General features: G+C 68.8%; 2 protein-coding genes and 1 long non-coding RNA gene across 4 annotated transcripts; 1 reads left to right on the top strand and 2 right to left on the bottom strand.

Annotated features, from left to right (window-relative positions):
* Nucleotides 1-100: 100 nt before the first annotated feature.
* On the bottom strand, nucleotides 101-7,519 carry RNF115 (ring finger protein 115). 2 transcript variants are annotated; one of them, XM_052665396.1, is made up of 9 exons: nucleotides 7,335-7,519; nucleotides 4,412-4,470; nucleotides 4,096-4,147; nucleotides 3,791-4,002; nucleotides 3,288-3,359; nucleotides 2,604-2,676; nucleotides 1,333-1,426; nucleotides 1,065-1,180; nucleotides 101-991 (listed from the first exon to the last, which is right to left on the bottom strand). In XM_052665396.1, the coding sequence occupies exons 1-9, from the start codon at nucleotides 7,425-7,427 to the stop codon at nucleotides 866-868; spliced, it is 897 nt and encodes a 298-aa protein (XP_052521356.1). In that variant the 5' UTR covers nucleotides 7,428-7,519; the 3' UTR covers nucleotides 101-865. The 2 variants fall into 2 exon arrangements, with proteins under 2 accessions (XP_052521356.1, XP_052521357.1); XM_052665397.1 differs by lacking the exons at nucleotides 2,604-2,676; nucleotides 3,288-3,359; nucleotides 3,791-4,002; ... (1 more) ...; nucleotides 4,412-4,470; nucleotides 7,335-7,519 and adding an exon at nucleotides 1,597-2,442 and having other exon boundaries at nucleotides 1,333-1,463.
* A 21-nt stretch (nucleotides 7,520-7,540) lies between these two features.
* POLR3C (RNA polymerase III subunit C) lies at nucleotides 7,541-16,731 on the top strand. The gene is made up of 15 exons (XM_052665395.1): nucleotides 7,541-7,698; nucleotides 8,262-8,430; nucleotides 8,528-8,783; nucleotides 10,084-10,269; nucleotides 10,923-11,011; nucleotides 11,304-11,408; nucleotides 11,780-11,872; nucleotides 12,399-12,479; nucleotides 13,501-13,552; nucleotides 14,587-14,647; nucleotides 15,275-15,425; nucleotides 15,599-15,700; nucleotides 15,842-15,891; nucleotides 16,380-16,529; nucleotides 16,621-16,731. Exons 2-15 carry the CDS (start codon nucleotides 8,284-8,286, stop codon nucleotides 16,700-16,702), a joined length of 1,605 nt encoding a protein of 534 aa, XP_052521355.1. The 5' UTR covers nucleotides 7,541-7,698; nucleotides 8,262-8,283; the 3' UTR covers nucleotides 16,703-16,731.
* A 2,144-nt stretch (nucleotides 16,732-18,875) lies between these two features.
* LOC128072017 (uncharacterized) lies at nucleotides 18,876-20,922 on the bottom strand. The gene is made up of 3 exons (XR_008202061.1): nucleotides 20,830-20,922; nucleotides 19,358-19,423; nucleotides 18,876-18,968 (listed from the first exon to the last, which is right to left on the bottom strand). It is a non-coding gene; the product is annotated as an uncharacterized LOC128072017 (long non-coding RNA).
* Nucleotides 20,923-23,026: the final 2,104 nt, after the last annotated feature.

Here is a 23,026-nt window from a genome sequence, read left to right on the forward strand (position 1 = left end):
CCCGCACCGCCCTGAAGGGCGACAGCCGCAGCGTGGGGGGCTCATGGGGTGCCGACCCCCCCCGGCACGGAGCACCGCAGGCGGCGCAGCCCCGCGCCGGTCGTTAGAAAGGCCTTTATTGGACATCATCGCAAACCGTCGGCGCGGGGACCCGTCGGGGCCGTACAAACGGGGCTTCCTTTGGGCCGGGATGCGACGGAAGCGCCGAAATAAAAGGACAGAGAGCGGAGCAACGAGCGGCTCTTCCGCGGCTCTGCGCCGTCTGGGCGGTCCGGGATGCGCAGCGCCTGGGGGCTGCGATGCTCCGCGGGGGGACGGAGGGGGAGACACGGAGAGACCGGGGGGCGTGGATGGGCACCGAGCTGAGCCAGGGACGGGGACAGACGTGGGGGCGCGGACAGACCCAAGGCCACGGACGGACCCGGGGACGCGGATGGACCCGAAGGGCGCCGACGGACCCGGGGACGTGAATGGACCCGGAGACAGACGGACCCGGGGACAAGACGGACCCTCGGACACGGATGGACCCAAAGAGCGCAGACAGACCCGGGGCGCGGATGGAGCCGCGGAGCAGGAAGGGAGCGGGGAAGGGAGCCGCGGCACAGCGCCGCCGCGCCCGCCGCCCCCCGCCCGGAGCCGCTCCGTCCCTTCGCCCACGGAACGCGGCCGCGGCTCCCCCCCGCCCCGCGGAGCTCCGCCCGCCCCGTCACGGGGTTCGGAGCCGCCCGCGGCGCCCGGACGTTCCGTGTTCCGGAGCGGAGGCGCCGCTCGCCGAGCCGCGACGCGCCCGGGGCCGCCGGACGGGCGGCTCGGGGATCGGACGGCGCGACTCCGCCGGAGCCGCCGGGCGGCAGCGGGCGGAGCGTCAGAACGTCCACCGCTCCCGGCTCTGGCTGTCGCCGCCGGAGCCGCCGCCCGGCGCGGGGCCGTGCGAGTGCCGCGAGGAATCCTCGCCGCTCAGGCTCTTCCTGCACACCGGGCACGTGTCGTGCTGCGGGGGGAGGCGGGGGCTGAGCGGGCGGCGCGGGGCCGCGGCCGCGGGGACCCCGGAGGGCGCTTCTTACCAGCTCCAGCCAGGGCACGATGCAGCCGCCGTGGAAGAAGTGGTTGCACGGCAGCTGCCGCACCTGCTCGGCCACCGCGTAGTCCTCCTTGCACACCGGGCACTCCAACCCCGTGTCTGCGGAGCCCCGGGCGGGGAGCGGCGCTCGGAGGCGGCTCTCCTCGTCCCGCCCGCGCCGCGAGCGCCGCCCCCGGGCGACGGCGGAGAGGCGGCGGCGCGCACGGGGAGGAGCCGCGCCTCCCGAACCCCCCCGGAACGCGGACACCCACCGACTTGATCCTGAGTCACCGCCACCGTCGGCAGGGAGGAGATCTTCTCTTTGTCGGCCGGGGGCGGCCCCGTGTTCTCCAGCTGCCCCAGGAGCTGCGCGGGCACGAAATGAGGCGTGGGGCACAGAACGGTGTGGGGCACAGGATGAAGTGTGGGGCACAGGACGAGGTGTGGGGCATAGGATGAGGTGTGGGGCATAGGATGAGGTGTGGGGCATAGGATGAAGTGTGGGGCACAGGACGAGGTGTGGGGCATAGGATGAGGTGTGGGGCACAGGACGAGGTGTGGGGCATAGGATGAGGTGTGGGGCACAGGATGAGGTGTGGGGCACAGGATGAAGTGTGGGGCACAGGACGAGGTGTGGGGCACAGGATGAGGTGTGGGGCACAGGATGAGGTGTGGGGCACAGGATAAGGTGTGGGGCACAGGATGAGGTGTGGGGCACAGGATGAAGTGTGGGGCACAGGACGAGGTGTGGGGCACAGGACGAGGTGTGGGGCACAGGACGAGGTGTGGGGCACAGCTCGGCAGCCACAGTGGAGCAGGGGCTGCATCCCAGCGCTGCCCCACAGCACAGTGAGGGGCGCCACACAGCAAAGCTCCTCGCCCCGAAGCGTGAGCTGGGGGGGCCCATCTCCCAGCTGTAACGGGATGGGATCTGATCTATGGGGCCCGGCTCCCAGCTCGGATGGGCCAAGATCTATGGGTCGTCATCTCCAAGCTGGGATCTCTGGGTCCACATCCCTCATCTGGAATCTATGGGTCCTCATCTCCGAACTGGGATGGGATCTATGGGTCTTCATTGCCCGGCTGAGCGGGATGGGCTCAGATCCGCGCCCTGCGCCCGCCTCCAAATCGGGATGCACGAATCCCCACCTCCCAGCTGGGACCTACGGGCCCCCATCCCCAAACCGGGACCTCTGGGTCTCCATCGCCCAGCTGGGCTGGATGGGGATCACGGGGCTCTCATTTGCTCCCAGCTCCGCGCCCCACAGGCAGAGGATGGGAGGAGGAAGCCGTGGGTCAGACGAGGGACTCGTCCCGCTGGGAGCAGCCGGCCGTGGCACAACAGCAGCGGCAGCACAGGAGCTCCTGGAGCACAGCGCTGCCCGGCCCCTGCCCCACCGCAGCCCCTTCCCCACCGCAGCCCCTTCCCCACCCCCTCCCCAGCGCCGCGGCTCCCAGAGGGGCGCTTTGTGGACGGCCCAGGACACGCAGGCACACAGCCAGCACTGCAGGCGACGGCTCTGCAGCACTGAGCAGCGCTCACCTGCGTGACGATGGCGTCGAGGCCGCTCTGTCCCCACGCGTAATCGCCAGGGTTGGAGTGCAGCATCCCGCTCCTGTGGATGCAGCGTGATGTGGGGTGACGTGGCAGGGATGCAGCTTGATGCGGTGTGGGTGCAGTGAGGTGCAGTGATGTGGATGCAGTGAGGTGCAGTGATGTGGATGCAGTGATGTGGATGCAGTGTGGTGCAGTGTGGATGCAGTGTGGTGCAGTGAGGGCGCAGTGATGTGGATGCAGTGATGTGGATGCAGTGCGGTGCAGTGCTGTGGGTGCAGTGTGGTGCAGTGATGTGGATGCAGTGTGGGTGCAGCGTGGGTGCAGTGTGGTGCAGTGATGTGGATGCAGTGTGGGTGCAGTGTGGGTGCAGTGTGGATGCAGTGATGTGGGTGCAGTGCGGTGCAGTGATGTGGATGCAGTGATGTGGGTGCAGTGCGGTGCAGTGCAGTGCAGTGCGGTGCAGTGCGGTGCCGTGTGCTCAGCAAACAGCCCTGCACGGCCCCAGCCTCCCACTGCAGACTCGCAGCCGCACTGGGGGCAAATGGGAAGAGTGGCTCCCAGGCCCCGGGCAGCCGCTGTTTGCTGCGGTTCTTACCGCTGTTTTTACCGGTGTGCAGTGGCGCACAGGTGCCGGCAGAGGGCCGGGGCGAAGGCAGGCGCAGTACTCACCATGAGAACGGGTGCTGTGAGCCGGGAATGGCCGAGTTGGCGAAGAAGCCCGCGAAGATCTGCTGGATGATGCTGGGGAGGGAAGCGGGAAGGGCCGAGCTGAGCCACCGCAGCATCACAACTGCGGCCGGCAGCCGTCTGCAGAAGGGACACAGCGAGCAGGGGGTGCATGCAGGGTGCATGCAGCCTGGACACAGTCTGGATGCAGTGTGGATGTGGTACGATGCAGCATGGATGCAGCATGGATGCAGCAGGGATGCAGCATGGATGCAGCAGGGATGCAGCAGGGATGCAGCAGGGATGCAGGGTGATGCAGCAGGGATGCAGGGTGATGCAGCACTGCAGGAGGGGGCGGCGCCCCACACCCTGCCCTCCCCGCCCCCCTCCCACCGCCCCCCGGCCACATGCACCACATGCATGGGCTCAGAGGCCCCACGGCGCCCCCAGACCGCAGCGCCCCACAGCCAGGACCCCCCAGCGCCCCCCGGCCGGGGGATTCGTACCCCTCAATGGCCGGGGAGCGGTCGGGCCGGGAGCTGCCCCGGGAGCGGAACCTGCGCGCCATGGGCAACCGCGGCGGCCGGCTCGGCCCCCAGAGCTCGGCGTGGGCCTGGTGGCCCCGCTCGTTGTCTCTGCCGTCCTGGTCCAGAGAGCCGCCGCTCAGGAAGGGTCTGAAGTCGGGAAAGAACATGGTGTGGTCCAAGTGGTCCCAGAGCTGCGCGAGAGGGGAACGCGACGCGTCACGCGGCGCCGCTGGCGGCGCTCCGCTCCTCCCTGCCACCCCAAAGCCCCCCGTGGGACAACACACCTCTGCAAACTGCGCCGAAGGGCCGTCCTCCAGGCCACCGCCGTCCAGGAAACTGCGGGGGAACGGACGGTCGGGGGGGGTCTCCGAAACCAAAGCAGGGATGGAGGGGAGGGCAGGAGGGGCGCGAGGGGCACAAAGAGCGGGGGGGGAACCTGAGCGCAGCACGGGGGGGCGGGGACACGGAGGGGGAGGAACGGATCCCAGCTCCGGGGGGGTTGGGAGGCGGAGTGGGGAAGGAGGGGAGGGCGCTGATGGCGGCTCAGCGCGGCCCCTTTTGCCGCGGCAGCTCCCCGTCGCCCCTCAGCACCGCACGCACCTGGAATCCTCTGTCACCTCCTCGATGAAGCCGGACTCGCACCTGGGGCACGTGTACTCCTGGGGGGAGGAGGAGGACGGGCTGAGCCGTGTGACGCCAGCACAGCGGGACGGAGCCCGGCCCGCAGCCACGCAGCGCCGCCAGAGCGCGGAGCCAAGGGGGGCGCAGCCGCGTGCTGCAGCACGGACCGGGGCTGCCTCAGAGCGGGCGGGGGGCTGCGACGCTGCGGTGAGGGGCGCCGCGGCACGGCTCAGCCACGCGCAGCTCTGCCCGACCCCTTTGCGATGCTTCTCTTTGAGCGTGAAGCCTCCTGGGAACCATTGGGATGAACAGAGGCAGAGGGGTGAGAAGGGGAAGCGCTGAGCTGCAGCGGCTCCGTGTCAGACTGGGCTGGGAGCGACGCCCGTGGGCGCAGGGTGGGCGCAGGGTGGGCGCAGGGTGGCAGTGCTGCACATGGGCGCAGGGTGGGCTGTCCAGAGAGCGCCAGCAGCACTGCACAGCTGCAGCCACACCTGAGCCCGGGGCTCTGCAGGCAGCCGGCAGCAGCGGCACTGGGCGCAGCTCCCTGGTGCACGGCCGGAACAGGCAGCAACTCACACGTGTTCTGGACTGAGAAGCGAGCGAAGCTGCTTTGGAGCAGAACGCGCCGAGCAAAGCCGAGTGGGTCAGAAGGCGGAACAGCAGCCGGCAGCGCCGTGCCCTTCTCGCCTGCACCCCCCTCAGCACCGAGATGGAGCAGAGCAGAGCAGAGCAGAGCAGACACCCCACGCCCAGCTGCCTTCCTCCCCCGCAGCACAACGCGCCGTCCCGGGCTGCCAGCAGGACGCGGAGCAGAGCAGCAGCACGACGTCCCTCCGCCACCGTCAGCACCGCCGTTTGCCGCCGATCCGCTCCGCCCGCCCCCGCTGTGCGCTTCCTCCCCGGGAGCAGCCGGCATCGCCCTCCCCCGGGCCGCGCTGCCCCGCTCGGCTCCGCGTCCCTCGCTGCGTGCGGATGGCAGGCAGGCAGGGGCCGCTTCGCCCTCGAGGGCAGAGCACCCGGCGGGGACGGCGGTTCGCAGTGAGGGCCGCTGACCTCGGCAGGGCGCAGGGCAGGGATGGGGCGAAGGAGCCGACGGCGGCTCCTGGGCTCGGCCCATCTCGGCCACCACCGCTGTCCCCCGCGACCCCGAGCCCCCCGTGCTGCACGGCGCTCCCCAAAGCCATCGCTGCGCAAACTGCAGCCCCGGCTCCGAGCGCTCCGTTTGGAGGACAGCGGGAAGGAGCAGCTTTGGGGAGGACACACGGAGCGGCACCGGGGCTCAGAGGTGCCCCGTCGCCGTTCCACCTCCACCCCACCGCCAGCAGAGCAGGACGCGGAGCTGCGAGGGGCGCAGCGCTCAGTTCACACGGACGGCTGCAGAGCGACGCGTGCCCTGAGCTCAGCACAGCGGGTGCTTCCCACCGCAACGGGGCACAGAGCCCCGAGCGCAGCCAGAGCCCAACCACCCGCACAGCCCCAACCACCCGCACAGCCCCAACCACCCGCACAGCCCGAGCACGCAGAGCTCAGGACACTCGCGCAGCCCCAATCCCGGCGCTCTGGAAGCAGAAAGTGGAGCAGAGCACGCCAGGAGAGCCGAGCCGGCCGTCCTCCCCCCCACACACCGAGGATGCGGCGGCCTCCTTCCCACCCGCGGCGCCGGATCCCGATTTAGAAGCAGAGGAACCCGCGGGCGGCAGCCGGGCCGTGCCGGGGAAGGTCCGCCCGGGGGGCGCTCGGCACCGCGGCCGCACGACGCGCTCCGCACGCACGCGGGGGCTCCGCGGGGACGGAGGGGTCGAGCGGCTCCCGCACGGCGCTCCTCCTCACCGAGATGCGGGAGGGCAGAGCGCCCGCGTCGGCGGCAGAGGGAAGCGGTGCGGAGGGAGAGCCGAGCAAAACTGCGGGGACGCGGGGGAAGAGAAAGCGTCAGGAGCGGCTCGGCCCCACAAGCAGGGGGGCACGCGGCTGTCCTACGGGGGGAGGGGATGCAACGGCTCATAACGCACAGCGTGGGGGGGTGCGGGGCCAAACCCCCGACGTGCGGGCAGTGGGATAAAGGCAGACGTGGAGGGAGCGCGGGCACGGACGTGGCAGCGGCTGTGAGGTGCCCTCAGAGCACAGCCCAGCCCCGGCCCCACACCCAGCAGAGCCCCTGACGGCGGAGCGTTGGGGTCGCAGCATCTCAGAGGGCCGTGGGCTCCGAGCAGCCTCTGCTCTTCACCCTCAGGCGAGGCGGGCACCGGGACCGACCCCGGCCCCACACGGGCTCGGATACGGGGCGAGAGCGGAGGGCACCCCGACCCCGACATCCAGCATGGACCCCACGTGGGGCACGTCGGGGTCGCGGCAGCCCCACCGCCCCCGTGCTCCTCACCCCGCAGCGAGGAAGGCACCGGGGCCGAGCCCGGCCCTAAAGGAACTCAGTTATGGGCCGGGAGCGGCGCTCAGCCCTCGGGTCGCCGCAGCCCCGGCGCTCCGTGCGGCTCGGGGGGGTCGGCGCTGCCCCGAGGGACGGCCGAGCTCTGACGGGGGGCGGCAATCCCCGAAAGCTTTTCTTGGGGAGGGGACGCGGGGGTCGCAGCCCCCTGCAGACGGCAGGGAAGGAGGGGAGCCGGCAGCCCACGGCTCAGCAGGGCGGGAGAGCGGGGCCCGGAGGAGGGGTCGGGGTCACCCCCACCGCGGGGGTCTCGCGGCCCCCCTCCCTTCCCGGGCTCTCGGGACCCCCGCTAGGAGGCCTCGGGGGCGGCGGGCCCAGCACGGCCCCGGCGACGCGATGGGGGCAGCGCTGCCCGCCGGCCGCTCCGCGCGGAGCCCCGGCCCCGCTCTGCGGGGCGCCGAGGGCCGCGGCTTTCCCCCGGGCCCGCCCCCGGCCCGGCCTCTCGGAGCGCCCTTGGCTTACCGGCAGCTTGGGGCTGACTTCCCCTTTGCAGCTGTGGCAGAAGAAGCGGTGCTGGGACACGGCGGCCGCAGCCGCCGCGGAGGCCTCCGCCATCTTCTCTCTCCGCCTCCTCTGCCGGCTCCCTGCCGTCAGTCCTCCGGCCGGGCAGCGAGGCGGCGGCCCGACGGATAGAGCGCCGGCACTTCCGGTCCTCCCGGCCGCTCCGAGAGAGCGCGGCGTCACGGCAGCACGACGAGACGGAGCGGGTAGAGCGGCACGTAGCCGCGGTCCTCCGGAGCGGCGGCGCCGAGGAAGCGGAAGTAGTCATCTGGGCGCCGGAAATGGTGTTCGCCGCGGTGGTCGCATGGGTTTAAGCCGGGCCTCGGTGAGAGCGGGGCGCTGGGGGGGCGAGGAGCTCGGCGTTGCCGCGGTGCAGGGAGGGACGCGGGGATCCCGGCAGCGCCGCGAGCCCGGGGCGGGGACGTGGGGACCCGGGGACCCCGGCAGGAGCTCCGTGTGGGTGGGCGCGGCCCCCGGCGGTGATCTGCTCCAGAAGGGGCGGGGGGGGGCGAGCAGCGGTGGCGGGGGGGCAGCGGCTCCTCCTCCCCGGGAAATGTCCCGCTCCCCTCCCTCCCTCTCTCCCCTCCTCACTGTGGAACCGAGTCATCGAGAAAATGGGATTTTTATTTTTTTAATTGGTAAAAGGAGGATTTCAGCCCCGGATCCCCTCCCCATCCACTGGAGAATGGGGTTTTTCCCTCAAAACCCCTCCCTTAACGAAGAGTTTTCACCCCAAAATCCCATTTCCTCTGCCCTCACAAAATTCCTCCTCCCGTAAAACCCATCTCCAAACAGCTCCTTTCCGCCCCCAGAGCTGCAAGGGGTCTCAGTGCCACGGCCGCCCCCAGAGCCGCGCTGAGAACCGCGGGGCTCCGCTCTGCTCCCCAGCCGTGATCCCAGCTGTGCCGCCATGACGCAGGCGGAGATAAAGCTGTGCTCCCTGCTGCTGCGAGAGCATTTCGGGGAGATCGTGGAGAAGGTGGGGACGTACCTGGTGAGGACGGGCAGCCAGCCGCTGCGGGCCATCTGCGCCGACACCGGGCTGGCGCTGGACCAGGTATGGGGGGCAACGGGGGGCAGCGGGGGCCCAAAAACGGGCCGGGGCGCCTCGAGGGCTCTGCGAGCGCGTGACCAACCGAGAGCTCCTGGGGCAGGTGAGGAAGGCGCTGTGCGTCCTCATCCAGCACAACCTGGCCGCCTACCAGCTGCAGAAGCGCGGCTGTGTGGAGTACGAGGCTCGGTGCCGCCGGGTGCTGCGCATCCTGCGCTACCCGCGCTACATCTACACGGCCAAGGCGCTGTACGGCGACACCGGGGAGCTGCTGGTGGAGGAGCTGCTCCTCAACGGCAAAATGACGCTGAGCGCCGTGGTGAGGAAGGTGGCGGATCGGCTGACGGAGACCATGGAAGGTGGGCGCTGCTCCCCTCCGTGCGGGGACCTGGCGAGGGTGGAGGCTGCCGGTGTGGAGCGCTGCGTCCGGCTCTGGGCTCCCCGGTACAAAAAGGACAGGGAGCTCCTGGGAAGGGCCACGAAATGGTGAAGGGCCTGGAGCTTCTCCCTGCGGAGAAAGGCTGAGGGAAGCGGGTCTGTTCAGCCTCGAGGAGGCCGAGAGGGGACCTGAGCCAGGTCTGTAAATATGGAGGTGTGGGGCAGAGCGGCGAGGCCGGGCTCTTGTCAGCAGTGCTGGAGACGGGACGAGGGGAACGGCCAGCAACCGCAGCGCAGCAAGTCCTGCACAGACGTGCAAAGAACTGCTTTGGTGAGGTGGCGGAGCGCTGGCGCAGCTGCCCAGGGGCTGCTGGAGTCTCCTTCTCTGCAGGTGCTCCAGACCCGCCTGCACACCGACCTGTGCGACCTGCTGCAGGAACGGCTTTGGCAGCGGGTTGGACGCCGTGATCTCTGCAGCTCCCTTCCAACCCCGGCGATTCTGTGATGGTGGGGAGCGGAGCCCGGGGGGGGCAGAGGGTTTTTGCTCATTGGAAGCAGTTGGAAAACTCCTTCAGCTGCTTGCTGATTCTCCTGCGTAAACCTTTGGGCTTTTTGGGCAGCGGTGCTTTGCGATTTCTTCCCTGCCTTCAGGCTGCTCAGGAAATTGATTTTGCCCCACGTCTCCCCGGCTGGGCGGCCCCAGCGGTTACTGAAGTGACACGGGGTGATTTCTGACTGCAAATAGTAATAAAAGCGATAAGGGACGTCGAGGGGTTGAGGAGAAACCTGTATTTAGGAAGGAAAATGGCGAGATGGCAGTGCTGATTGGATTCCGGTAGCCCCGGGCCCTGGAGGTGCTTGAGGTCAGCTGGAGCCCTGGGCAGCCTGAGCTGACAGCACGGCCCGTGGCAGGGTTGGAAGTGGACGGCCTGTGGCTCCCTTCCATCCAGGCCGTTCTGTGGGATGCTCTCGGGGCGGCTCTGCAGCGCTGTGGGAGCCTCCCGACACACAGCCAGCACCCAGAGAGCCTCCGACCCGCTGCCATGGGGCTGCAGACAACAACCGGCCCACGGCAGCTCGGAGCAGTGGCAGAACGGAGCAGTGGCAGAACGGAGCAGTGGCAGAACGGAGCAGTGGCAGAACGGAGCAGATCAGAGCAGATCAGAGCAGATCGGAGCAGATCAGAGCAGATCAGAGCAGATCGGAGCAGTGGCGGCGCCGCACTGACAGCCCTCCCTGCCCCCTCCCTGCGCTGACAGCCCTCCCTCTGTCCCGGCTTAGATGGGAAGACCATGGACTACGCGGACGTGTGGAGCACGTTTGTGCGCCTGGCGGACACGCACTTCGTGCAGAGGTGCCCGCAGGTCCCTGAAGGCACCCAGGGCCCCGAGGTGCCCCCCCCTGCTGCGCCCACCCTGGTGCTCAACGAGAAGGACATGTATGCTGTGCCCAGGCTGAACCTCGTGGGTGAGGAGCTGGGGGGGGCTGGGGGCTGCCGGAGGGGGGCTGGGCACCAAGGGCCGGGGGGAGGCGTCAGAGCTGAGGGCTGGGGGCTGCAAGCTGAGGGCTGGGGGCTGCAAGCTGGGGGCTGGGGGCTGCAAGCTGAGGGCTGGGGGCTGCAAGCTGAGGGCTGGGGGCTGGGGGCTGCAAGCTGAGGGCTGGGGGCTGCAAGCTGGGGGCTGGGGGCTGCAAGCTGGGGGCTGGGGGCTGCAAGCTGGGGGCTGCGGGCTGCAAGCTGGGGGCTGGGGGCTGCAAGCTGGGGGCTGGGGGCTGCAAGCTGAGGGCTGCGGGCTGCAAGCTGGGGGCTGGGGGCTGCAAGCTGAGGGCTGGGGGCTGCAAGCTGAGGGCTGGGGGCTGCAAGCTGAGGGCTGGGGGCTGCAAGCTTTGGGCTGTGGGCTGCAAGCTGAGGGCTGGGGGTGCAAGCTGAGGGCTGGGGGTGCAAGCTGAGGGCTGGGGGCTGCAAGCTGAGGGCTGGGGGCTGGGGGCTGGAGGCTAATGGCTGGGGGCTGGGGGTGAGAGGTGGGGGCTAAGGCCTGGGGGCTGAGGGCTGGGAGCTGCAAGTGGGGGCTGTGGGCTGTTTGGCAGCATGGGCCCAGCGCTGCGCTGTGGTTGTTTGGCAGGGAAGGGAAAGCGGAGGCGGTCGTGCGATGAGGAGGAGAGCGGCGCCCCCAGGGCTAAGAAGCAGAAATCGGATGCAGGCGGTGAGGAGGTACTGGGGGGGGGGGGTGAAGATTCCCAAAGCTCGGGGCTGTGGGTCAGAGCAGGGCTGTGGGTCAGAGCAGGGCTGTGGGTCAGAGCAGGGCTGTGCTGTGGGGAACGCGGGGGGGTTGTGCGGCCACTTTTGGGGGCGTCCCATCGGCCGCTGTCCCCTCTGGCTCCAAACGCTTCTCCGTCCCCATCCGCCCCTGCTGCTCCGGCTCTGCAGCTCAGGCTTGGTGGCTCGCGGTCCAGCATCACCCCGGGGTGCTGGGAGCGAAGCCGCAGCTCTGCTCCCCTCGCAGCCGCCCCCCGATGACGGCATTTATTGGCAAGTGAACATGGAGCGCTTCCACCAGCACTTCCGAGACCAGGCCATCGTCAGCGCCGTGGCCAATCGCATGGACCAGGTGCGTCCGGGGGGCTTCCATCCTCTGCAGCCCGACCCCGTGGCGGCGGGGGCTCTGGGGTCTGCAGGGCGGGGGGCGACGGTGGGGTTCCGTCCTGCGGCACAGCGGGGCCGGGGGCTGCGGGGGGGGAGCCTTGCCTTCTCCTGCGGCCAGACTCCACGGTGGAGCGGCTCTGGACACCGGGCTGCTGGGGGGATCCGCGTCCCTGCAGCACAGCTCCACGGCGGGGCAGGGCTGCGGTGGGGGGCAGGAGAGGCTTCCACACCCTGCGCTGGGGTGGGGGCTGCCCACAGCTGTGTGCTGTGTGGGGAGAGCTCCGCTCTGGGCAGCCGCTCGGTGCTGCTCTGAGCGCGGCGCCGCCCCCGTCGCAGCCCAGCAGTGAGATCGTTCGCACCATGCTGCGGATGTCCGAGGTCACCACGGCGTCGGGCGCAGCTCACACGCAGCCGCTCTCCTCCCATGAGGTCGGTGTCCCCCCTCCCCCCCCCCTCCCCGCTCCTCCCATCCCCCCCCCGGGGTCCCCGTGTGCCCCCCTGGGCTGCAGTGAGCGCTGCTGTGGGCAGGAAGGAGGGAAGGGGCCGTCTGTCCGCCGGCGGAGGTCGGGGTGTCCGTCAGTCCTGCTGCGTCTGTGTGTCCTGCGGTCGGGGGTCGCGCAGGAGGTGTCTGTGCGTCCTTCGCTGGGGATCGGGCGGGAGGTGTCCGTCTGTCCTGCGGTGTCACTACGTCCCTCAGTGGGGTTGGACAGCAGGCGTCCGTCTGTCCCGCGGTTTCCATCTGTCCTGTGCGGCCGGGTTTGGGTGGGAAGCGTCTGTCTGTCCCACGGCGTCATTTGGCAGGAGGTGTCTGTCCATCCTGCAACGTCTGTCTGTCCTGCAGCGGACAGGAGGTGTCCGAATGTCTCTCGGTGGGGGTTGGGCAGGAGGTGTCCGTCTGTCCCGCAGTGTCCGTCTGTCCCGCAGTCTCTCAGTGCCACTCGTTCTCCTCCCGCAGATTTTCCGTTCGCTGCCGCCGGGTTACAACATCACAAAGGCGGTGCTGGAGCAGTGCCTGGCGCTGATGGCCGACGACCCGGTGAGGCTGTGGGGTGCTGTGATGGGGTGCTGTGGGGCGCTGTGAGATGCTGTGGGTGCTGTGCGATGCTATGAGATCTGTGGGGCGCTGTGAGATCCTATGGGGCGCAGTGAGATGCTGTGGGGCACTGTGAGATGCTGTGAGGTCCTCTGGAGCGCAGTGGGGCACTGAGATCCTATGGGGTGCAGTGGGGCACTGAGATCCTATGGAGTGCAGTGGGGCACTGTGAGATGCTGTGAGATGCTATGGGGCGCAGTGGGGCACTGTGAGATGCTATGGGGCGCAGTGGGGCATTGTGAGATGCTGTGAGATGCTATGGGATGCAGTGGGGCACTGTGAGATGCTATGGGGCGCAGTGGGGCATTGTGAGATGCTGTGAGATGCTATGGGATGCAGTGGGGCACTGTGAGATGCTGTGAGATGCTATGGGGCGCAGTGGGGCACTGTGAGATGCTGTGAGATGCTATGGGGTGCAGTGGGGCACTGTGAGATGCTGTGAGATGCTATGGGATGCAGTGGGGCACTGTGAGATGCTATGGGGCACAGTGGGGCATTGTGAGATGCTGTGAGATGCTATGGGATGCAGTGGGGCACTGTGAGATGCTATGGGGCGCAGTGGGGCATTGTGAGATGCTGTGAGATGCTATGGGGCGCAGTGGGGCGCTGTGAGATGCTATGGGGCGCAGTGGGGCACTATGAGATGCTATGGGGCGCAGTGGGGCATTGTGAGATGCTATGGGGTGCAGTGGGGCGCTGAGATGCTATGGGGCGCAGTGGGGCGCTGTGAGATGGAAACAGATGGACACGGAGCGCTGGATGGAAACGACTCCTCCCAGTGGGGCGCAGCTCCGCCTGCACAGCTCTGCGCCGTCAGGGTGCAGCTGCTGCGGCGCTGGGCTGCTGCTCCCCCCTGCGAGTTGTTTCCACCCGGCGCGCAGCACAAATCGGGTTTTGTCCGCCGGGGTTTCGGGGCAGCAGCGGCTCTGGCACCCGGGAGCTGCTGAGCTCCGTGTCTGCACAGCTGCAGTTCGTGGCGAAATCCGGGGACAGCGGCGGCGGCACCTACAGCGTCAGCATCCTTTGGGGGGCGGTGGTCCCTATGGGTCAGCATCCTTTGGGGGGGCGGTGGTCCCTATGGGGTCAGCATCCTTTGGGGGGCGGTGGTCCCTATGGGGTCAGCATCCTTGGGGGGCGGTGGTCCCTATGGGGTCAGCATCCTTTGGGGGGGGCGGTGGTCCCTATGGGTCAGCATCCTTTGGGGGGGCGGTGGTCCCTACGGGGTCAGCATCCTTTGGGGGTCCCTATGGGGTCAGCATCCTTTGGGGGGGCGGTGGTCCCTACAGGGTCAGCATCCTTTGGGGGGCGGTGGTCCCTATGGGGTCAGCATCCTTTGGGGGGGGGGGGGCGGTGGTCCCTATGGGGTCAGCATCCTTTGGGGGGGCGGTGGTCCCTATGGGGTCAGCATCCTTTGGGGGGGCGGTGGTCCCTATGGGGTCAGCATCCTTTGGGGGGGGCGGTGGTCCCTATGGGGTCAGCATCCTTAGGGGGGGGCGGTGGTCCCTATAGGGTCAGCATCCTTAGGGGGGGGCGGTGGTCCCTATAGGGTCAGCATCCTTAGGGGGGGGCGGTGGTCCTTATGGAGTCAGCATCCTTTGGGGGGGGCGGTGGTCCCTACAGGGTCAGCATCCTTTGGGGGGGGCGGTGGTCCCTACGGGGTCAGCATCCTTAGGGGGGGGCGGTGGTCCCTATACGGGGTCAGCATCCTTTGGGGGGGCGGTGGTCCCTATGGGGTCAGCATCCTTTGGGGGGGGCGGTGGTCCCTATAGGGTCAGCATCCTTTGGGGGGGCGGTGGTCCCTATGGGGTCAGCATCCTTTGGGGGGGGCGGTGGTCCCTACGGGGTCAGCATCCTTTGGGGGGCGGTGGTCCCTACGGGGTCAGCATCCTTTGGGGGGCGGTGGTCCCTACGGGGTCAGCATCCTTTGGGGGGGCGGTGGTCCTTATGGGGTCAGCATCCTTTGGGGGGGGGCGATGGTCCCTACGGGGTCAGCATCCTTTTTGGGATCCGCTCCCGTGTCGCTGTGCTCCTTTGACTCGGCTCCGCTCAGACCTGCACCGCGCGCTGCGCTCGCTGGCCACGGCGACGCTGGAGTCCATCGTGGAGGAGAGGTGTGAGCTGGAGCCCCGCGCGGCCGCGTCTTGTCCTGCTCCGCTCTGCTCTCAGCCTCCTCCATCTCCGTCCTCCCCTCCTCCGTCTCTCCTTTCCCTCTCCTCTACTTCTCCTCCTCCCTCCTCCTCCCTCCCTTTCTCCCCTCCTTCCCCTCTCCTTCCATCTCCCTCTTCTCCTCCCCCCTTCTCCCTCTCCCCCCTCCACCCGATCCCCTTCCTCCTCTCCCCTTCTCTTCCCTCCCCTCCTCTCCCTCCCTCCCTTCCTCCTCTCCCCTTCCTCTTCTCCCCTCCCTCTCTCCCTTCTGTCTGCTCCCCTCCCCTCCTTTCCTCTCCCTCCTCCTCTTCCATCTCTCTCCCCCTCCCTCTCCCTCTCTTCACCCCTTGCCTTCTTCTTCCCCCACCCCGTCCCTCCTCCTCTCTCCTCTCCCTTTCCTCCTCTCCTCCCTCCTCTCCCCTCTCTGTCTCCTCTCCTCCCCTCCTTTCCTCTCCCTCTCCCCTCTCCTCCCCCTTCCCTCCTTCCTCTCTCCTCCTCCCCCTCCTTTTCCCCTCCCTCCTCTCCCCTCTCTGTCTCCCCCCCTCCATCCTTTCCCCTCCCCTCCTTCCTCTCATTCTCCCCTCCCTGCTCAGGTTTGGTTCCCGCTGTGCGCGGATTTTCCGCCTCCTGCTGCGGAAGCAGCACCTGGAGCAGAAGCAGGTGGAGGATTTCGCCATGATCCCGGCCAAGGAGGCCAAGGACATGCTGTACAGGATGCTGTCCGAGAACTTCGTGGCGCTGCAGGTCGGGGGGGGGGGGGGGGGCGGCTCTTTGAGCCCCCCAACACGATTGGGGTCCCTGAGCCCCCATGACGGGGTCACTGCGCTCCGTGCGGCTGAGCGGTGATGTGGGCCCAGCTCTCGGTCCCTGCCACGTTCGCAGCACGGCTGCAGCCCCCCTTCTCCCTCCGCCCCCAGGAGATCCCCCGGACCCCCGACCACGCTCCGTCCCGAACCTTCTACCTCTACGCCGTCAACGTGCCGTCCTCCGCCAGGATGCTGCTGCAGCGCTGCTATAAGGTTCCTCCCCAGCCGCGCTGGGTTCTGCCGCCCCGAGGGCCCCGGCTCTGCCCCCACTGTTACGGGTGTTCCTGCTGTGCTGCGCCCCACAGCCCCAAATGCCGCCCCGCAGCCCGGCCCTTTTCTCTTCCCTCTCCCCAGAGCGTGGCCAACCTGATGGAGAGGCGGCAGCACGAGACCAGGGAGAACAAGTGAGTGTGGGGTGAGGGGCTGCAGGATGGGGAGGGGGCTGCGTGTGGGGGGGAGCCGTGGGTGTGTGGGAGCTGCAGGGGGGGCGGCTGTGGGTCAGGGGGCTGCAGGTGGTGGGGCTGCAGGGTGGGGGGCGGCTGGGGGGAGATGCTGTGGTTTGGGGGGGCTGCGTGTGGGGAGCCGCAGGTTGGGAGGGCTGGGGGGGGGCTGCAGGAGATTGGGGCTGGGGGGTGGGGGGGGGGCTGTGAGTTGGGAGGGCCAGGGGTGGTTGGGGCTGCTGGTGGGGGGTGCTGCGGTTGGGGGCTGGGGGCTGCAGGTGGGGCTGCAGGTTGGGGGCTGCAGTTTAGGGAATGTGAGTGGGGGCTGAGAGGGGGCTGCGGTTGGGGGCTGCGGTTGGGGGCTGTGGGTGGGGGCTGCAGGGGGGGCTGAGGGTTGGGCTGCCGCTGGGGGCCGCTGGGGGCTGCAGCCGGCCGGGCGCTGCGCTCTGCAGGCGGCTGCTGGAGAAATCGCAGCGCGTCGAAGCCATCCTGGGCTCCATGATGGCCACCGGCGCTGAGCGCGCGCAGCTGCAAGAGATCGAGGAGATGATCACGGCTCCGGAGCGGCAGCAGCTCGAGAGCCTCAAACGCAACGTCAATAAGTGAGCGGGGGGCCGAGGGGCGGAGCCGGGGGGCTGGGGGGGGGGAGGAGGCGGAGCCCCGAGCGCAAACCGCCGCTTCCCGACCCCCCAGGATCGACGCCAGCGAGAATCAGGTGGACGAAACCATCTTTGTGCTCGAGTCGTTCATCGAGAGCACCGTGAGGACGGCGTGAGCGGCGCTGGTGGGGCGCTGCGCGGGGGGCGTCGCGCCGGGGGGGGAAATAAAGGATGGAGGAGGGACGTCCCGCTGCCTCCGGCCGTGGCCTGCAGAAGGGGGGGGCTTTGGGGTGGGGGCAACGGGGGCTGGGAGGCGAGGGGCTCGGAGGGCTTCGGGTACGGGGCCATGGGGGATGGGGGGCAGCGGGGCAGTGAGCGCGGGGGGCTGCGGGGACGGGGGGGCTGCGGGGCGAGCTGCCCCCCGCTGGCGATGCCGGTGCTCCCGCCGACCCCCGGCGGCCTCCCCGCTCCTCCCGGCCACCAGGGGGCGCCGTTTCCGCCCAACGCCATTCCTGGCGCTGCGTCCCCGCGCTGTGCGCAGCGCCGTTCCCGTGTCCCCATCCGTCATCGTTCCCGTGGCCCCAGCTCCGTTCCCAACCCCGTTTCCCTGTCCCCACATCCCGTGCCCCCAGACCCATCCACGTCCCCAACGCCGTTCCCGTGCCCCCCACCTGCCCGTGTCCCCACACCCTGCGCTGTGGGGCAGGGCTGACCCCATGCCCTCCATTTGTGGGGCTGCAGTAGAGGAGCACAGGACCCATCTCTGCCCCACGTTTGATGCGGCGGCGCTGGAATCGCGCTATAGGGCGGCCTGTAGGACAGGCTGTAGGGCCAGCAGATAAAGGTGGTTTATGGCTGCGCGGTGACCCCAATAGGATCTGCGCGTGATCCCATCCCGACCCCTCGGCCCCACTGCAGCCCCACACGCCGTGGGGTGACGGCGTGACCGGAACGCGGCCGAGCTGCGGGCGAATGGAAGCACAAAGCTGTGACCGAAGGCAGAGCTGTGCTGGAACTGCAGAACAGAAAACAGGTCCAGAGAAAGGGGAAAGCACAGCGGTGGGAGCCCAGCCCTGCGCTGCCCTGTGGGGCTGGGGGAGATGGAGGATGTGGGTCGCTGACCCTGAAGAGAAGAAATGCCAACCTCACACCTCAAGCGGGGCCCCCGGCCCTGCGCTCCTCCGGTGTGGGGCTGCGGGGGGATGTGGGGCGCAGAGCCCAACGCCGACCCCAAGGAACGAGGAGCAGCGATGTCAAACCCCAGCCTGGGGGCTGTGGGACCCCCAGCCCCGCGCTCCCCTGTGTGGGATGGGGGGGACGTGGGGCGCAGCCATGCCCCACACCTCTGATCCATAGGGCCCCCAACCCAACCGGTGCTGCTGTGGGTGCCCTATGGGTTCCTATGGGGCAGCAGACACGGAGCAGGGCGGCGCTGACCCACAGCTCAGTGTGACGCCGCTCTGGCAGCAATCCGTGCCCACGGCTCTGCGGTGCTGGGGGTCGGGGTGGGGGGGGAGGCTGGGGGTCACTTCGTGCAGTAGAGCAGAGCACGAAGCTCACAGCACCCCATAGTGCCCCACAGATCCCATAGCATCCCACAGAGCCCCGTAGTGCCCCACAGATCCCATAGCATCCCACAGAGCCCCGTAGTGCCCCACAGATCCCATAGCATCCCACAGAGCCCCGTAGTGCCCCACAGATCCCATAGCATCCCACAGAGCCCCGTAGTGCCCCACAGATCCCATAGCATCCCACAGAGCCCCGTAGTGCCCCACAGATCCCATAGCATCCCACAGAGACCCGTAGAGACCCATGGCGCCTCATGGAGCAGGTTGTATAGGGGCGAGTTGTATAGGGGCAGGTTGTATAGGGGCGGGTTGTATAGGGGCGGGTTGTATAGGGGCTGGTTGTATAGGGGCGGGTTGTATAGGGGCGGGTTGTATAGGGGCGAGTTGTATAGGGGCGGGTTGTATAGGGGTGGGTTGTATAGGGGTGGGTTGTATAGGGGTGGGTTGTATAGGGGCGGGTTGTATAGGGGTGGGTTGTATAGGGGCGGGTTTTATAGGGGTGGGTTGTATAGGGGCGAGTTGTATAGGGGCAGGTTGTATAGGGGTGGGTTGTATAGGGGTGGGTTGTATAGGGGCTGGTTGTATAGGGGCGGGTTGTATAGGGGCGGGTTGTATAGGGGTGGGTTTTGTAGGGGCGCTGCGGCGCTGAGCCGCTCTGAAGAAATCAGTGCGTGTTTCACAGCTGCGCTGCTCACTTTAATGCGCCGACCCCAGGTCCCCATACGTCCCCATGTCCCCGTGTCCCCATGTCCCCATACGTCCCCGCATCCCCACGTGTCCCCGTGTTCCGACGTCCCCCGTCCCCACGCAGTGGCGCTCAGCTCAGCGCCGCGATGTGCAGCAGCAGCTGGTGGGCAGCTTCATCCAGGGAGCCCTGCAGCCCACAGAGCCGTGGGGAGCTGTGGGGCACCGAGCGCTGACCCACAGCCCCACATCCCCGCCCCATAGGGTCAGTGTGGGGCACCCTGCGGCCCCCACCCCACATCCCCGCCCCATAGAGTCGCTGTGGGCACCCTGCGGCCCCCACCCCACATCCCCGCCCCATAGGGTCAGTGTGGGGCACCCTGCGGCCCCCACCCCACATCCCCGCCCCATAGGGTCAGTGTGGGGCACCCTGCAGAACCCCCCCCCACATCCCCGCCCCATAGGGTCGCTGTGGGGCATCCTGCAGCCCCCACCCCACATCCCTGCCCCATAGGGTCAGTGTGGGGCACCCTGCGGCCCCCACCCCACATCCCCGCCCCATCTGGGCTGGGTTCCCACCTGCGCTGCGCTCAGGAGCAGCGTCCGATAAACGGCCACGACGTCGTGGTGCTTCTGCTGCTGCAGCTGCGGAGTGGAGACACCGTGGGACATCGGGGGGTGGGGGAGGACAGCGTGGGGTGACACTGGGTGACACCACGGGGGGATGAGGGGTGACAGCATGGGGGGATGCTGGGTGGCTCCAAGTGACACCACGAGGTGATGCTGGGTGACATTGGGTGACACCACGGGGTGATGCTGGGTGACTTTGGGTGACACCACGGGGTGACAGCGAGTGACGCGATGAGGTGATGGGTGACACAGGGCGACTCTGGGGGGTGACACCAGGTGGCACAGGGTGACTCCACAGCTGCGAACACCACGCTGTGACGTTGGGTGGCAGCATGGGGTGACACTGGGTGACACCATGGGTGGTGGCAGGTGACACCGCACAGTGACAGCAGTGACACCATGCGACGATTCTGGGTGACACCACATGGTGACACCACGAGGTGACATGAGGTGACACAGGGGGGTGACAAAACGTGACGTGGCACCAGATGACACCAAGGGGTGAGGTGACGTTGGGTGACACCAGGTGACACCTGAGGGTGATGTGATACAATGCAGGGTGACATAAGGGGACAGGGTGACAACAGGGATGAGGTGGCATAGGGGGTGAGGTGGTGACACTGGGTGACAGCGGGGGTTGGTGTGACATGGCACAGGGTGACAGCAGGGGTGCAGTGAGGTGACACGGGGTGACACCAGGGTGAGACATGATGTGGCACATGGTGACATGCGGTGAGGTGACAGAGGTGACAATGGAGATGAGGTGAGGTGACAGTGGGTGACAGCGGGGGGTGACACAGCCTGACAGTGGGGTGAAGTGAGAGAGAGGTGACACAGGGTGACACCAGGGCTGAGGTGAGGTGACACAGGGTGACACTGAGGGTGAGGTGAGGTGACAGAAGTGACACTGGGGGTGGGGTGAGGTGACAGCAGGTGACAGAGGTGACAGAGGAGTGAGGTGAAGAGGTGGCACATGGAGGTGACACAAAGTGACAGAGGTGACACACAGAGGGGACACACAGAGGGGACACAGAGGTGAGAAAGGTGACACACAGGTGGAACAGAGGTGGCACACAGAGGTGACACAGAGAGCTGACAGAGGTGACACACGGAGGTGACACAGAGGGGAGACACAGAGGTGGCACACAGAGGTGACACAAAGAGGTGACACACAGGTGACACAGAGGCGACACACAGCAGTGGCACACAGAGGTGACATGGAGGTGACACAGAGGTGACATGCAGTGGTGACACACGGAGGTGACACGGAGGTGGCACACAGAGGTGGCACATGGAGGTGACACGGAGGTGGCAAAGAGGTGACACACGGAGCACACAGCGGTGGCAGACAGAGGCGATGTGGGGGTGACACTCGGAGGTGACACAGCGGTGACCCCCGGCGGCGCCGCCCCCCGCCCCACCTGCAGCCGCAGCCGCAGCTCCCCGCTCTCCTCCCGCACCGCGCGCAGCTCCGCCTCCAGGCGACCCGACAGCGCCAGCAGCTGCTGAACCTGCGGGGGGGGGACAATGGGACACGGGGACGGGGGGTCAATGGGATGGGGGGACCGGGGGACACGGGGAGGGGGGGACAGGGGTCAGTGGAATATGGGGACGTGGGGACCGGGGGACATGGGGACGGGGGAATGGGGGGTCAATGGGATATGGGGACCGGGGGACATGGGGACGGGGGGGACAGAGGGATGTGGGGATGGGGGTCAGTGGAATATGGGGATGTGGGGACAGGGATGGGGTGTGGGGCAGGGATGGGGACATGGGGGGGGACGTGGGGATGTGGGACGTGGGATGTGGGGCGGGGAGCAGCGATGGGGAGGGCAGTGGGGGGTGCGGAGAGGATGGGGACAACGAGGGGGGTGACGGGACGACAGGAGCGACGGGGGGAAGGGGACGGGGGGCAGCTGTGGGATGGGGGCGGGGGGCGTCGGGGTGGCGGTGGGATGGGGACAGCGATGGGGAGGAGGGGGGGGGGAAGGAGGGGGGGAGAGTTGGGGGGTAAGGTGGGGGGGGGGGGAACGAGGGTGGGAGGGTGGGATTGGGATTGGGATTGGGATTGGGATGGGGTGGGATGGGGTGGGATGGGATTCGATTGGGATTGAGATGGGTTGGGATTGGGGTAGGATGCAGATGGGATGGGGATGGGGATAGGGATGGGATGGGGTTGGATTGAGATTGGGATTGGGACGGGATTGGGATGGGGTGGGATGGCATTGGAATGGGATGGGGATGGGTTTGGGATGGGGATTGGGATTGGGATGGAGTGGAAATGGGCTGGGCTGGGATGGAATGGGATGGGATGGGATGGGATGGGATGGGATGGGATGGGATGGGATGGGATGGGATGGGATGGGGGAGTGGGACGGGGTTGGGATGGGATGGGAACTGGGTTGGGATGAGATTGGGGTGGGGATGGGATGGGGATGAAATGAAATGGAGATGGGGTGCGGTGGGATGCGGTGGGGACCGCGATGGCGACGGGGCGGCGACGGACGGGGGTGGGAGCGGGAGGGGCGGCGACGGGGGGCAGCGGCGACGGGGACGCGGCGTGGCGGGGCTGACCTGGCGCCCTCCGTGCCGGCACGCCCCGCACCGCTCCCGCCCCGGCCCCTCCTCGCCGCCCCGCCGCCGCTCCTCCGCCTCGCCGTCCCGCCCCGTCCCGCCGAGCTCCGCGCTCCCCGCGCCGCCCGCCTCCATCTCGGCCACGGCCCGCAGCGCCCTCCGCTGGGAGCGCAGCGCCGCGTCCAACCCGCGGTGCAGCTCCCGCAGCGCCGCCGCGCACGGCTCCGCGGCCCCGCGCCGCCCCTCCCGCGCTTCTCCCCGCGCGGCCGCCGCCCGCCCCGCGGCTCCGCTCCTCCGCGGCTCCCGCAGCTCCCGCAGCCGCTCCCGCAGCCGCTCCCGCTCCTCCCGCAGCCGCGTCAGTTCGGCCAGCAGCGCCGCGGAGCCCCGCGCTCTCCCCGCTTCGTCCCCCTGCCGCTCCGCCGCGCCCCGCGCCGCCGCCCCGCCGCCCCCCCCGCCCTTCCTCCCGCGCGGCTCCGCACGACCTCCTTCGGCCCCGCGCTCCTCAGCCCCGCACCGCGCGCTCCCGCGCGGCTCCCCGCCGTCACGCGGCGGCCGCGAGCACCGCCGGACCGCGGGCGCTGCGGGGCGTTGGGCGCCCGCCGGGCGGCGGCGCTGCCGGATGGCCGGGGTCGCCCCTTCCTCCTCCTCCTCCTCCTCTTCAGCACCGCCAGCAGCGCTGCGGCCCTGCGGGGTGAGCGCCGCACCGCGTGCGGAGCCGTGGGTCGCGGTGCGCTGTGCGCTGAGCCCCGCAGCCCCGCCCGTTCCCCGGCCCCCCGAAGCCCCCTGTGCCCCCCGGCCCCGCAAACTCCCCAACCCCCCCCAGGCCCCCAAACCCCCCCGCCCCACACCTGCACTCCGTGCCGCTCAGCTCCGTCCATGGGGCAGCGCGGCCCCAAGGCTCCTCCGGCCCCACAGCGCTGCAGAGGGGCGGCTCTGAAGGGGGAGGGGGGGGGGGGAACGACAGAGGGACACGGTGATGTGGGACACAGGGACACGGATAAATGTTGGCACAGGGACGCGGTGGCACAAGGAAGTGAACATGGT

The sequence above is a fragment of the Tympanuchus pallidicinctus genome, unplaced genomic scaffold (genome assembly GCF_026119805.1).
Source record: "Tympanuchus pallidicinctus isolate F22 unplaced genomic scaffold, pur_lepc_1.0 scaffold66, whole genome shotgun sequence".
NCBI lineage: Eukaryota > Metazoa > Chordata > Aves > Galliformes > Phasianidae > Tympanuchus > Tympanuchus pallidicinctus.